The 13828-nt window shown below is 53.4% G+C and overlaps 4 protein-coding genes across 4 annotated transcripts; 1 reads left to right on the top strand and 3 right to left on the bottom strand.

Moving 5' to 3' along the window:
• Nucleotides 1–4874: 4874 nt before the first annotated feature.
• On the bottom strand, nucleotides 4875–6528 carry J4E83_003241 (uncharacterized protein; the record flags this gene model as incomplete). Its single annotated transcript, XM_049330178.1, has 3 exons — nucleotides 4875–4959; nucleotides 5013–5032; nucleotides 5089–6528. The coding sequence occupies 3 exons, from the start codon at nucleotides 6526–6528 to the stop codon at nucleotides 4875–4877; spliced, it is 1545 nt and encodes a 514-aa protein (XP_049190674.1).
• Nucleotides 6529–7044: 516 nt separating this feature from the next.
• On the top strand, nucleotides 7045–8673 carry J4E83_003240 (uncharacterized protein; the record flags this gene model as incomplete). The annotated part of the gene is made up of 3 exons (XM_049330177.1): nucleotides 7045–7213; nucleotides 7273–8429; nucleotides 8479–8673. The coding sequence occupies 3 exons, from the start codon at nucleotides 7045–7047 to the stop codon at nucleotides 8671–8673; spliced, it is 1521 nt and encodes a 506-aa protein (XP_049190673.1).
• Nucleotides 8674–9325: 652 nt separating this feature from the next.
• On the bottom strand, nucleotides 9326–10593 carry J4E83_003239 (uncharacterized protein; the record flags this gene model as incomplete). The annotated part of the gene is made up of 5 exons (XM_049330176.1): nucleotides 9326–9609; nucleotides 9665–9745; nucleotides 9795–9854; nucleotides 9904–10529; nucleotides 10586–10593. The coding sequence occupies 5 exons, from the start codon at nucleotides 10591–10593 to the stop codon at nucleotides 9326–9328; spliced, it is 1059 nt and encodes a 352-aa protein (XP_049190672.1).
• A 1829-nt stretch (nucleotides 10594–12422) lies between these two features.
• On the bottom strand, nucleotides 12423–13702 carry J4E83_003238 (uncharacterized protein; the record flags this gene model as incomplete). Its single annotated transcript, XM_049330175.1, has 3 exons — nucleotides 12423–12699; nucleotides 12751–13594; nucleotides 13645–13702. The coding sequence occupies 3 exons, from the start codon at nucleotides 13700–13702 to the stop codon at nucleotides 12423–12425; spliced, it is 1179 nt and encodes a 392-aa protein (XP_049190671.1).
• Nucleotides 13703–13828: the final 126 nt, after the last annotated feature.

Below are 13828 nucleotides of genomic sequence, written 5' to 3'. Positions count from 1 at the left end.
ACTCGCTGTCAAATCGCTCAACGAAGCGCTCTCAGTACCCCCAACAACCGCCTGCGAGCGCGACGCAAGAATGGCCGCGGCTCTGGTACTTGCTTTCCAATCAAGTCACCTGCAGGACGGCATGGCAGAATTCATGACAATGGTCCGTGGGTGTAACCTGATAGCAGGCAACAACATGATGTTCATCGCCGACTCAGTCTTCAACGTATGTACAGCGATCTGTGTACAAAATTGAACATTCACGCTGACCCCTTCTAGGCATTCTGCGCGGATTCCCACCTTGAGAGAATGCAGAAGCGGATCGGAACATCGAGAGTGAGCTGCTTCAACCGCGAAGATCTCGACATGGCATCATTGTCCCTCGACCTTGTCCAGACTTTGAACATGTCCGACTGTGAGCGGTCATACTGGGAGTTGCTCGTATGCACAATCACCCATGCGTATGACCGCCCACCAGAGACATATCAGGCCTTTGTTATGCTCTACAACACACCATCCAAGTGGACTCATGATGAGTTTCAGGCCTTCATCGATCCCAACAACAGTGTTGCGCAGATTCTGCTGGCTCATTTCATCGCGGTCCAAGCTGTTCTTACACCAATCCTCTACCTCGAAAGAGTGGGCTTTGAGGGCGTACATGCTCCTACTGCCGTGCTGAGCTGGATCGAAGGGATATACTGGAACATACCGTGTCGCATGAGGCATCATGTGGAGTGGCCCAGACAAGTGTCGCGGTATCCTTACACTCGGTTCATGGGACAGAAGGAAGTAGAATATTGCGATGTAGAACCCCTTCTCATTTGACATCGTCGGCAAGTTACACTTTTATTGGACTCTTTTTGTTACGCACTATCGAGCCCGTGCATTACTTACGAGCAACGGCCTTCATGTACTACTAAGATACCCGCGATCGCTTTGTAGCTTCTACTCGCAATTCATTTCACTTTGTCACAGGTTTAAATTCTCATTGAACTTCCACATATCGTCACTAACATGATACCGATAACACGCCTGCTTTCTCTCATACGTCCAGCCGGCACACAACTTCGCTCAGCACGCACAACATATCCCCATTTCCTGAACACTACCCGCAAACCTCACAAGCATCTTCATCCTCCATCGTCATATGCTCATGATATTCAATCTGCGCACGCATCTGAAAACCCGCATGGCCAATACCAATTCTCGCATACCTATCCATAACCGCCTTCCAAAACGCGGTTGGAATTTTCTCCGCCATCTCATCTTCCAAGTGCATACCAGGGGTCGCGTTGTGGACTTCCCCCGGTCTATACATATTGCAGTGATAGTCCACGAGTAGACGCCTCAAGCGGTCTGAGGCTTCGGTGTGAGAGTGAAGCTTTGTATACGCAAAAACGACGGTTGGGTAGTACGGGGTTATTCCTTTGGTGAATGCCTTGTCGACGAACGCGTTCCCTACAGCTTCTGCGAATAAGGGGATCAGGTATTGACCTGCAAATTCCAGGCATTGGGCTACGAGCAGGCAATCCCATTCGGAGGGTTGTGGCAGTTTTTGGGTGTACATCCAGTCGACGAAGATGTCGGAGACTTCAAGCTCTACCTTTTCGAGACATATTTGAGTACCGCGCGTCAGTTGTAGCTTGAAGACGGTGGAGTAGTGCGAGAGATAGTCGGTGTGGAGCAGGTATGCCTTTTGTTCGGTTCCAATCTGGACTAAGACAGTACCATATTTGCCTTGACGTGCGATTTTACTGTAGTTGAAGTTAATCGACCGTTCATGACTGCAGATATGGAAGTTTCGTTACCTCATACGGGGTGGCTGTATATCTGCCTCTGCAGGACGCTTTAGGGACTGTGACTGTGGCGGTTGATTGGCGGAGGTCATGACAACGATCTTTGACCTGTTGTAGGCAAAGGGTCAGGATGCAGGGTTTGTAGTGTATGTTAAGAGCAAGGGAATACAATCTTAATTTATGGCTATAAAATTTGCGTGCGTTCGCTGCGCAATGATGTTGGACCACTGGCTAACCAAGGTATCTTGGGCTTGGAACCAGATTATGAGAGAGTCTGAGGATTGCGATCTCTCTTGTTTGATGAGGAATACCTTTTGCGTATGTGGTGGTTATGTATTTCGGGAGTCGTGAGTGGCTCTTCTCGCTCTGCGTCACCGCAGTACCATGGATGGGACCAGATTATGAGAAGTTCGGCTAATAGGAAAGCTGTGGTTCGTATTCGCGAGTAGTATATTAATACACGGTATTATTTTATACGGTCCCTCAAAGCGTTTGCGTCATGTACTCTTGCGATAGCGTTGCTGTGTAGTTCCCAAAGGAATGTAGTGCAGTATACCAGGCCTGTGTATCGTGCCTCGATCGAAATCGGATCCCATCTGAAATCGCACCCGTCTGATATGATGCTAAGTTACGCAGACATACTTCCAAACCATCTCCTCATCAAGCTCTTCCTCCCCTTCTTCAACTCATCAACCTCCTCTTCCACTACGACAACCTCCTCCAGCCTGCCCACCCACTTCGCAGGCCCCCGCTCTCTGACAGCTCTCTCCTGTGCTCTGAGCCAATAGTCCTGCTCCATGTTACGATCGTTACAAGCATTGGTATACCACTCATGCCACTCCTGATGATCCCAACCGCACCTGCTCCCATACTTCTCTTTAACCTTCTTCGCGAAGCCTTCAACCTCAGTCTGTGCGCAGGCCGAGCAGAGAGTCTCCTGTGGCAAGAACGAGGTACCAGAAAACGGTGTGCGGTAGTAAATGTAATGGTTCGAGTATGGTGTGTAGTAAGCCTTGCAGTGGGAAGACGTGCAAGGACGGAGTGTGTACCGCCAATCCCATACTTCTTCCTGCACCCCGGGTTTCGCTCTTGCATCGTTGCTTTTCTGGTTTAGGGGCACGGGAGGGGCGCCCAACACTCTTTGCTTGTGCTCTCGTACTAGTGCGGCGTCTTTGCTTCTGCGATCTCGGCGGAAGTTCTCTTTGAATATCTCGAACTCGGAGGCTATGTCGTTGAGGGTCTTGCGTCCGGCGCTCTGGCGTAATTTCTCGTAGGCTTGCTTGCATGCTGTGTTGGCTTCCTTCATCTCTTGGCTAGCATGGCGCGGACAGTAGCCGTGAAGACGAGTCAGGTCGTATGGGCCCTGGGGGAGGTAGTAGTTTGATCCTGTGTGGGCAGGTGTGTAATGTAAGGTACATGATGGATACAAGCAAGGTATGTAATGGTCGAGGGGGTTGTATTGGCCTGGCGGAGGACTACAGGGGGACAACGGTGCCGAGGCTGCTGGGGCAGATTGTGTGGACATGCGTGAGTTCGCGGACAGGACGGACTGATAGGAAACTACTCGGGATCTTGGGCTTAGAGTTGGTGGTTTGTAATTGGCCGGTAGTGGTATTCCAGTCCATCTCGCATCCGATTCTTGGTTTGAAGTTGACTTGATCGTGAGGCTGCTCACACGCTTTCGCATGACTTTGAAAGATCCACTTCGAGACATGGGAAGAGAGTCGGGACGGTGGAGACCTGGCGACTTTGGCGTTCCCCATGCTTGGAAATTATCGATCTGATCCATCAGAGTTGTGGTCGGGCTGGTAAACGAGGGTATGTGATGGTATTGGGCCTTCTTCGAAGAGTTTGGTATTCTGTTTATCAGGGGTTCTGGTAGCTGTATAGTCTTCGGTCGTGCTCTCGGCCAGGTCTTTGACTTGGCCAACGGATCTGGTTCTGCGAAGCGTACCGCAGGTGGTGAAGACCTCCTGCTAGATGCCATAGTCACCGCGTCGGAAGATTTGAGACTAGGCTTCAGGCTCGATCGTTGAGGCCTTGGTGGCGTAGATGCTGACGTTGTATTAGACTGGTCACTGAAAGATGACTGAGAAGAACGCGGCGTCGAACTGCCACTGGAAGCCGCATCGGCGAAAGGCATATTAGGAGGCATTAAGTTGGTTGTTGATAGAGTACCGGTAGTGACTGTTGGGGAGCGACTTGTCGAAGTGCTGGCCAGAGAAAATTGGCTGGCTATCGAGTTTTGTGTACCCTTTGATTGCTGTGTCGGTCGCATAGTGTTGGTCCCTGGATGTAGAATCTGAGACATGACGGGCGGGGATGATGCCGGTAAACTGCCGAATCCAGCCTGGCTTTCAGGGCTCATCGATGAAACAAAAGGAGATCCAACGGACGTGCGTGGTCCAGCAGGAAAACGGTCGTCCGTCTCTGAACTGGCCAGAGAAAAAAGTGGATTGATGATGCGTGCGGGTGACGAAGGCTCAACCAAAAAGCAAACTTGAGGACGAGTGCCGACCAAGCCAAGGACAATGCAGCTTGCGTCGAGGCATCTGCATCATCTAAAAGTACTCTGTATATCGGAAAGCAAACAAGAATGAGAGGCACAGCATATGGGGGCGGAAAGGCCATGTGTATGCGGCCTGGTTACCCACACCGAGGTACGCCGCACAACGCATCGCCCCTAAAGCACCAAATACTCCCTAGCCGTAGCAGCTTCCTGCAGAGCCAGGCTAGGATTCGTTTATCGAAGTATCTCAGGCTGCTGGATTCGAAGACTTATGCACAAGGTCTGCAGTGTCAAGAGGCGCAGTTCAGTGCAAGTCAGCCTCGCGAACACCAAATTGCAACGTGATTGGCACCGTTACACGTGGGCCGGCCCCCGCATAGTGGAAGGTAGCTTTAGTAAAAACACAAAGTTCACGTGGGTCAATAGGAGAGTGACTAGGTGCAGAAGACACTTGGCGTTGGTCTATGCAATCTATCCGTACGACAGGTTGTCGCACATGTATGGTACATCTGGTCTGAGACTCTGCTGATCGCCCCCAAATGATAACGAAGTATGGTACAGGGCCGTTTGGCACCGATCCGGTGATCTGTCTATAGCTTGGGTTTGGGCTGTTCTTGCTTGAGCATAGCTTCGGCAACAAGACGTCGCTGGATCTTTCCTGTTGCAGTCTTCGGCCTATAAGTGCGCAGTCAGTGCATGATTCATCTGCAATGTTATCATTCACGTACATGATGTCGGTGAAGAAAATCTGCAGCTTGTTAGACTATGTTCCACATATGCATGTTTGATTGGGTATCTACATACCTTCTTCGGCAGCTTGAATTTGGCAACGCGATCCGTCAGCCACGTTTTCAGCTCTCCCGCAGTCAGGGCATGGCCCTCCTTGACCACGATCGCAAGACCAACGTCTTGGCCGTACATCTCATCTTCAATCGCGAAGCTGACAGCTTCAGATACAGCGGGATGCTGCGCAATTACGTTGTCGAGCTCAATAGGACTGATTTTTTCACCACCCTTGTTGATCAGCTCCTTGATGCGGCCGGTAATGATAACATATCCCTCAGCATCAAGCTTGCCCTGGTCTCCAGTGCGGAAGAAGCCATCCTGGGTGAAGGATGAAGCATTGGCAGCTGGGTTGTTGAGGTATCCCTTGGTAACGTTTTCACCACGAATGCAGATTTCAGCTTCTTTCCCTTGCGGCATCTCTTTGCCAGCTTCGTCGAGGATCTTGACTTCGACACCCTGACCGAGCCCCACACTGCCAGGCTTACGCTGGTTCGGGGGGAGGGGATTACTGGTCATCTGATGGGCCGCCTCAGTCATGGCGTATGCCTCCAATACCGGAGCACCGAACGCCTTCTCGAGTTCGTGGAACGTTTTGGGCGAGAGCGGACTGGAGCACGATCGGATGAAGCGGATGTTGGGCATAGGGCTTGGGAGAGGGCTCTTGAGCAAGATCTGATGAATTGTCGGAACAGCCGTGTACCAGTTTGCCTTGTGCTCATTGAAGTCTTTCCAGAAGTCCGTGGCGGAGAACTTGGGCGGCACAATGACTGAGCCTCCTGAAGCCAGTGGCGCGAGGAAGCCAGCAAGCAGGCCGTGGACGTGGAAGAGAGGCATAACCAGCATGGTACGATCCTTGGGCGACAGCTCGTAGGTTGCTTGGATGTTCTTCATCGTCCGCAGCAAGTTACGGTGCGTCAGAGGCACGGCCTTGGGGCGTCCAGTGGTACCGCTCGTGTGCAGCACAAGAGCGACATCGTCTGGCTGCGCGGACTGGACGGACGCGGTTTTACCCTCAAGCTTTCCAGCCTCTTTGACGTCCAGGACGACCTCGCTGCCATTGTAGTAGCATTCTGCGATGGCGGCATTGTATTTCCGTGCTGCGCGGACAGCTGCCGCATCTTGCGCAAATGCACCCTTTGGTACCAATGCGATCGCTGAGCTCAGGTCATCGATGTAGAACTCGAACTCGGACTGTTTGTACGCCGGGTTGAGGGGCGCTGCGATGGCCCTCTGCCACGAGGCAGCGATGAAGGAGACGATGAACTCGTACGTGTTGGGCAGCGCGATGGACACAGCGGCCTCGGCAGAAACGCCGACCTTTGCCAGCTGCTGTTGGAAAGCCTTGACATCGGCAGCAAGCTTCTTGTACGAGACGGTCAGGGCAGGGCTACCGGGCACGATGACAGCGGTCGAGCTCGAGTCCTTGGAGAAGGCGTGTTCGAGAGTGGTTGGGGCCATGGCGATGGATTACTAGATAGGAGATCTGATGGTCGCGATTAGAGGAACACTGCTATGCGCGGGCTTCCTGGGCGATGGTACCTTTATGCTTCTATGACGCGCAATGAAATCTACAATTGATAAGAAACACCAGAGCCTGCTCAGATGTATTCGGAGATGTGGAAATGACTTATCACGGATAAGGATTTGGATGACAGCATGGTAACAGGCGTTCCTGCATGCCCGCGCAATGCGGCTAAGCTCTAGCGTGGAGGGCGCGCCGAACGCCGGCACGCGGGCTGGGGTGCTTGGCGGCAGTTGACATCGCGCCTGCCGCTCCACCACCCTCACAACCAACACACTGCCGTAGTCGAATCTCACCGTCGCCGCCTCATTGTTCAATCTTGCATCCGCAAGATAGCTGCTAACCTCTGCATTCTTAGACTTGTAGCTCAGCCCGCCGCCGCTCACGTGTGACGTGCGCCAGTCGCATTTGCCATTGTTCAGCGCCGCACTTGCGCGTATATCGATATCAACATGGCCGACCAGCCGCCGCAGAAGGCGCAAGGCCTGCCCAACCCTTATGGTCTTCCCAACCCCTACGCCCAGAAAGGCCTTCCGAATCCGTATGCCGCGGCCACCATCTCCGCTGCGCCTGTCAAGTACACAGAGGAACAGGCCAAGGCCGAGCAGCTGAAGAAACCTGGTATCTAACTGAACTGCTCCACACTATTGCCTTGAACTACGACTCATTTGATTGTCTAGCTTTCCATAATCCTCATCAAATCAAGCGTCCCCAGGCCAAGAAGGCTGTCCCAACTGTCAAGAGGGCCACCATGCCTGTGGCTGCCCCGCTCTCTTCGTCAGTTCCCGGACCCGCCAACCCTCAGCAGCATGGCATCGACTACTACCGAAGCACCGCAGAGGACGATGCCTCCATTCTGGAAGAGCGCAGGATGCGCGCGTATGAGGAGAAGCAGAAGAAGAAGGAGCAGAAGAAGTTCACCAAGATGTACGGACTTCATGAGCCTCTGGCCGCTCACAAGCCCGACAAGCCGTCCAACTTGCTAGCTTACAAGGCGCAAGGTGGTTACCGACGCAAGAAGGAAGGTTTCACTGCCTTCTTGCGTGGAGCTGCCGCTCAGCACAAGTCTCGCGATGGCAGTGAGGAAGCCAGTGGCACCCCGTCGGCGTCTTCGTCTAGCTCAACCCCTGCTTCAGTTGCTACCAAGCCTTCTTTCGCTCCACCTGCATACTACGACGACAACTCTGCGGCGCCCTCGTCCGACCCGTCAGGAGAAGATGCCTATGCCCGTCGCATGCGTCTGTCGCAGCAGCAGTCTGATGCCGTGCCGCCGCCACCCCCGTCGGTCACAGATGACTATGTACCTCCGCCTCCGCCCCCGCCAGCTGGTTCACCACCAGCCGCGCCGAGCTATCAAGGTGCTACCATCTCTGCGCCTCCAGTCCGATACGCGGCCGCCACTATATCTGCGCCTCCAGTCCGGTATGAGCGTCCTGACGTACAGATGGAAGATGCAGACAACGAGCCCGCCCATGACGAACGTCCCGCCAAACGCGCCAAGATCAGCAAAGCCGAAGCCATGATGAATAAGATGGGTTACAAGAAGGGCCAAGGTCTCGGAAAGAACAACGATGGTGTCGTTACCCATCTGGAAGTCAAGAAGCGCAGGGCCCCTCAGGGCGCAGGCAATCTCGACGCCAACGGCAGAGTCCAGTCTCAACAGGTCTGGGATGTCAGTGGCGGTATGCGTATCCAGAAAGACGAGCCTAGCAAATTCGGCGACAAGTCAAGTGTCGTGGTCACATGGGGTTGCGTCGACGGTGTTGACTGGGACGCCAACGCCGAGCGCAACGACGGTGGCATCCGACAAGACATGGGCGAGGCATTCGGCAAAAAAGTAAGGCTTAAGACATGGTCGTCAACATGCATATGCTAACAGAGTTCAGTTCGGTGGCGATGTCGAGCGTATCCAACTGGACGAGAGCAACAAGGATGGCGTAGTCTACATCCAGTTCAACTCCCCGATGGCCGCCCTCAACGCCGTGAACCGCTTCGACGAAGGATGGGAGTTCAGAGGCAGGAAGATTCGTGCCCAGTACTACGACGAGCGCAAGTTCCACTCTGGCATCTACGACTACTAGAAGCCACTGCTCTGATCAGTGTCGGCCTGTCGAATTCGCGTGTCCTAGTCGTTAGCCTTCGAAGGATCGTTGGAGTATTCCACTTTATGATTGGTGTGACGGGACAGGAATGACGGCAGGGAGGATATGAGAGGTTGGAGCATGTGGCATCGCTGGTATGGATCTGGATACGCTTGAAGGCAGATGTGTATGAATATATGGATCGGGGAGGGGTCTCATGCTCGTCTCTTCAAGAGATTAGAGCTTTGAGCATCCTCCTGGTCGCTCTACAAGGAGCATGATACTGAGATATGCCCAGCCTCTGCTTGTGGTATATCACCATGAAACATGAAGTCCGTATTCACAACACAAGCTCTGCAAACATGTGGTGTCTAGATTCCGCACTCGAAACTTGACAAGCATATATGATGGTAAAACCTCGTAAGGCAGCAAACGGGATATCGTTATCGTATCGTCTAAAAGGAGCTACGCCGCAGTCTCTGCACTCCTACTCGTACAGAAGTATAACATGTTCCCCCATCTAATATCAGACTCCAAGATTCGCCCGCAACTAAGCCATGTCTCTAATGCGAGGTACGCCCGACTCCAAGGTATATATGCTCTTCGTCCACTTCTCAATCACTCTTTACTCGCGCCATCTCTTCAGCGCTAGCTAAGCATTCCCGGGCTTCTCATCGGTATCGATATGCCAGACAACGTAGTTGGGCAATCCGTAAACGCCATAGCCTGCTCGCTTGGCCATCTTTGCAAAGCCTTCTGTCTCGGCTTGGTTTTCGAAGGGGTAGCAAGGGAAGTTTACGCCGGAGCGGTGGACGTCTGCTTTTACGATGATGTTTACGCCGCCGATGCCGTCGAGGGGTATTTCTTCGTCTTTGTCGGCGCGCCAGTCGCCCATTGTGGCCATGTACTTGCGGTTCGTGGGGTATTGCTTGTAACCTGTGGGTGTGTGAGCTGATGTCGAGGGAGGAAATGTGGAGGACAGGGAAAGTACCTTCTGCCAGGACAATGTCTTTGTCGAGGGTGGAGGCAAGTTTGAGGCCTTCGGGAGATTCTTGCCACGAGTTGTAGTCGACTGAGTCTTGTTAGTGGGGATCGCGGAATCGAGTGGGGTGAAGACTCACAGCGCCCTTCGATGTCGACCATCTTGCCATTCTCCTCCTTGTACCTGTGGAACCAGATGTCTGTATAGTGTTAGTAACAGCTTTCGGAGATGACATCTGCAACACATACTAGGAACGAGGACATCCCGATCATGCGCCACGAAATCCTCGATGATCTTGGAGGGGCTGTCGACGATATCTACGTCCCTCCAGTATACCCAGCTGTGCTCCGGTTTCAAGGCGGTGTAGAGTAGGTAGTTCCTGGCCTTGCCCAGCGCCTTTCTCCGTGGACCTTGTGCCTCAAAACTGTGTCTGTCCTCTACACTTTGCGAGAGCGTGACACCGAAATCTTTCTCAACAATCATGGTCGACCTGAAAGCTACTTCGGGGTTGTTTTGGACCCGCTCCAGTTCCTTTGCCAATGCTGCCATGGTATCGTCTGTTGTGTCGCCGACCAGAAACGCCAGATCGATCAGCTCGTGGGGATACGTGAGTGACGTGAGAAGGTCGAAGTGTTTCGCGAGGTAGTATGAGGCATCGCGGAGCGGAGTGAGGATCAGAACGCGTTCTTTGTTCTTGGCTGCGTCAATGGTCGAAGTGACACCGTTCAGATCGACGTGCTGGATTTCGGTGGCGTTGACTTCTATTGGTTTGTGGTGGTTGAATATCACGGGGGTGTTTAAGTGCGCGTGCCAGTCTTCGTTCTCGTTCGCTGTCATGTGCATTGGAGGTTTCGAGGGGCCGAAGCAGTAGAACCTGGGACGGTATGATCAGCGATTGTTCCATGTAACACATTGGGAGACGTGGCATACCTCTGCATCTCCCCAGCTGCTGACCCCATGGACCGCCATAGCAGCACAATTGCTGTAACCAGACCAATGGAGATGAGGAAGCGTGGGTTCCGTACTGTGCTTATAACCTGTCTTGATGGTGGCAGCCGGGCTTTGGCAGCCTTCCACGAGTATCCTTTGCCCGCAAGCATGTTGAGTCGGTAGGATCCCGCGTGTTCCTTCTCCACTTCTTCCCCTCGGGCCTGTGATATGCGTATCGATGAGCTACGCGCTCGGACGCTATCGGTATTGCTGGTTTCCCTCTGTGAATGGAGCGGCGGCGATTGCGACTGTGGCCTCTCCAGTTTGGCGGTTGAGAGCGCCCGGGCGCGCGACGTTTGGGGTGTGGACTAAATGTTGCTGGTGACGTCGCAGCGAGGTCGGGGGGAAGCAGCGGCGGAAGCGACAGACGGTAATGACTAGTGAAAGCAGGGTCCTGACTTGCTGCACAGTGGGACACACGAGGGAAGCTGCGAAAGGGGTGAACGATAGGCGCAATTGCGTTGCAGAAGCAATTCGTTCAGTACAGATTACCGTTGAGCGCGACGAGCATGCGAATGACGCTAAGTGCAGATCAATCGCGATAGTGCCGCTGATGACGACGCCTCGGAAATATGATAGACGGTAATTCTCTCATAATTCACCGGAGGCCACAACGAAGTGCCAATGTTACATGTTTGGCCTAGAACGTTGCTCAATAAACTTGTTCCGTAGCGATTGGGCCCTGCGTGCGTGCCTTCCATTTTCCTGGGTAACCGCACGTGAAAGCATGTGCTGGGAACACCAAACCGGCGGCGCCCCCGGCTCCTAACAAAGACGCTGCGTGGTACAGAATGTCGTGCATGGGACATGTCTGCGATATGTACGAAAGAAGCTCACTCGTTTACCCACATCATCTGTTATACGAACTTAGTGACTGCGGCCCGCACTTTAGAGCCCGCTCTCCGTCTTACCACCCATAACTGAAGGGATGCCTGAACTGGGTATTCGAGACATGAAAGCCTCGTCTTAGGTATTCAAGAGCCGGAAGAGAGATCAGGTATGAACGACAACGCGGTATGGAATATTCTACTTGGAATGCATGGGCGTCGTTGCAGGTGCGCTGCCGACTAGCGGCGCAAGACAGTCTCAGAACGTATGGGATCAAGTTATGCGGGAGGATGGATTGAGCTGAGCTCCTGTACCATTCGACAGAAGCCCTAGCTGTTCTTCGAGCGCTTGCCCTTGCACTTGTCAGTTAATTTTGGCAACACTATGACATGATCGATGTCCGTCGCGTCAATGAGGTCAAAGCTCATGCGCCAATACCCACCACTGTTGGCGTTTCATCCTCCTTTTGAGAAACACTGTGAAGGCTTGATGAGACGACATGGACAGACATGACACATTTGAAAGCTCCGTTCGGCGAAAAGCAAAGTTCAAGTCGTAGGCGGTGAAGCTCGCAAAGGCCTCAATGCGTGACGTAGGATTTCCAGACAAACACATGCTAATTTCAACACATCACAAGAAAACGCAGAGCAGATTTAAGAAAGACTGTATGCCACTATCCCAAATAAAGCAACTCCTCCTGCAATTCTGCACACCGTGTCGCGGGGCAGACATATATGTACTGCGAATTAACAGGCTGCTCGACCCTCGTAGCCAAATGATACATTCAATTGTTACATGCTGAACCATGAAACCGTCCCCGATGCCCCTTCAGTCCTCAAATGCTGAACTCCTGCGTCAGCGCCTGTTCGCTTGATTCTATACGCTATCAAAGAAAGTCAGGTGGGGGTAGTCTATGCAATTATGATGGAACGCCAGCGTCATAAGCTTTTTAGAGAAGGAGAACAGCGGCCATGGCGGCGAGGCCAAGGGCACCGTTGACAGCGCTGAGAGTGGTGGCAGCGCCGGTCTTGTCGTCACCGTCACCCTGCTTGGTACCCTTGTGGCCCTCACCAGCGGGGTCGATGAGCTTGCCCTCGCACCTGTAGCCACCCTCGATGAGCTTCTTGTCCTTGAGGGGCTTGTAGGTCTTGCAGGTCTCGGTGACGTTGTCAGTGGACTGGAGGTTGAAGGCACCGGAGACGCTGTTGAGCTTGGGAGTGGTAACGCTGGCATGTGTTAGCAAGGCATGTTGTACAGCGAATATGGAGCAAACTTACTCAGTGAAGTTACCGCTCATGTCGAAAGCTCCACCGATGCTCTTAAGGACAGGGTAGCCGTCAATCTCGATGAGCTTGGAGTTGTTGGCGATCTGAAGGTTGCCGGAGATCTTGGTGAGCGCTGGGAAAGAGACGTTGGACAGGTTCTCGTTGGCGACAAGGGCAACAGCCTCGCCGACGGAAGTAAGGTTGGGAGCGGAGAAGGACTCAAAACCGTTGTTGTAGAGACCGAGGGAGCCGTTCAGGCGCTCGAGGGAGGGAACTGAGACGGAACCGCAGAAACGGAAGGTCAGGTTGCTAGCCCAGATAAGGTTGGGCAGCTCGACCTTGACGGCCTCGTTGTTGTCGGCAAGAGTCAGCGACGTGGAGACGTTGCCGAGCTGCATGGAGATCTCATCTATGTAACCGTTGTTTGCGATGAAGACAGTGTCGACCTCCTCAATGTTGATACCCTTGAGGGAGCGGAGAGCGGTGTTCTGGATGTCGACCTTGTTGGCCTTGGTGACCTCGCCAGTGAAGCCAATCTCCTGGAGAGCGGGCAGGGCGTTCCACTTGATGGAGTCGATGGCCTTGAGCTTGGGGAAGTTGACGGCGTTGAGACGGGTCAAGTCGTTGAGCATCATCTCTCCGTCGAGCTCCTCGAGGTCGCTGGCGCTGATCTGCTTAAGCTCGGTCGCGGTGTCGGCAATCAAGTCACCCTTGATCTTCTTGACGCCGGGGAAGGAGATGTCGTCGGTGGTACCAGTCGCAATGGCGATGTTACCGGAGAAGGTTGAGCAGGAAGCGATGGCGCTGGCGTCACCGGCATTCTGGATGGTGGTGGTGGCGGAGACACTGCAGGCAGCTGGGGTCTTGTCAGTCAATGTTGACGCGGTCTGGTGTTGGAGAGCATACCGTACGCGCCGCTGGCAGCAGCCAGGGCCGGGAGGGCGATCTTCATCATGGAAGGCATTTTGTGTAGTGCAAGTGGTGTGGTAACTGGGAGGAAAAGTCAGCGGGCGCGTCCACGAGGCGACTGAGAAATGTGGACTGGCAACACGGACCTGGGATATTAAGACTGCTCGTTCCGGTTTCAGTT

Source organism: Alternaria metachromatica, assembly GCF_023757995.1.
Source record: "Alternaria metachromatica strain BMP 0045 chromosome Unknown scaffold_5, whole genome shotgun sequence".
NCBI classification, from domain to species: Eukaryota; Fungi; Ascomycota; class Dothideomycetes; order Pleosporales; family Pleosporaceae; genus Alternaria; species Alternaria metachromatica.
This window is presented reverse-complemented; position numbering and strand designations above follow the sequence as displayed.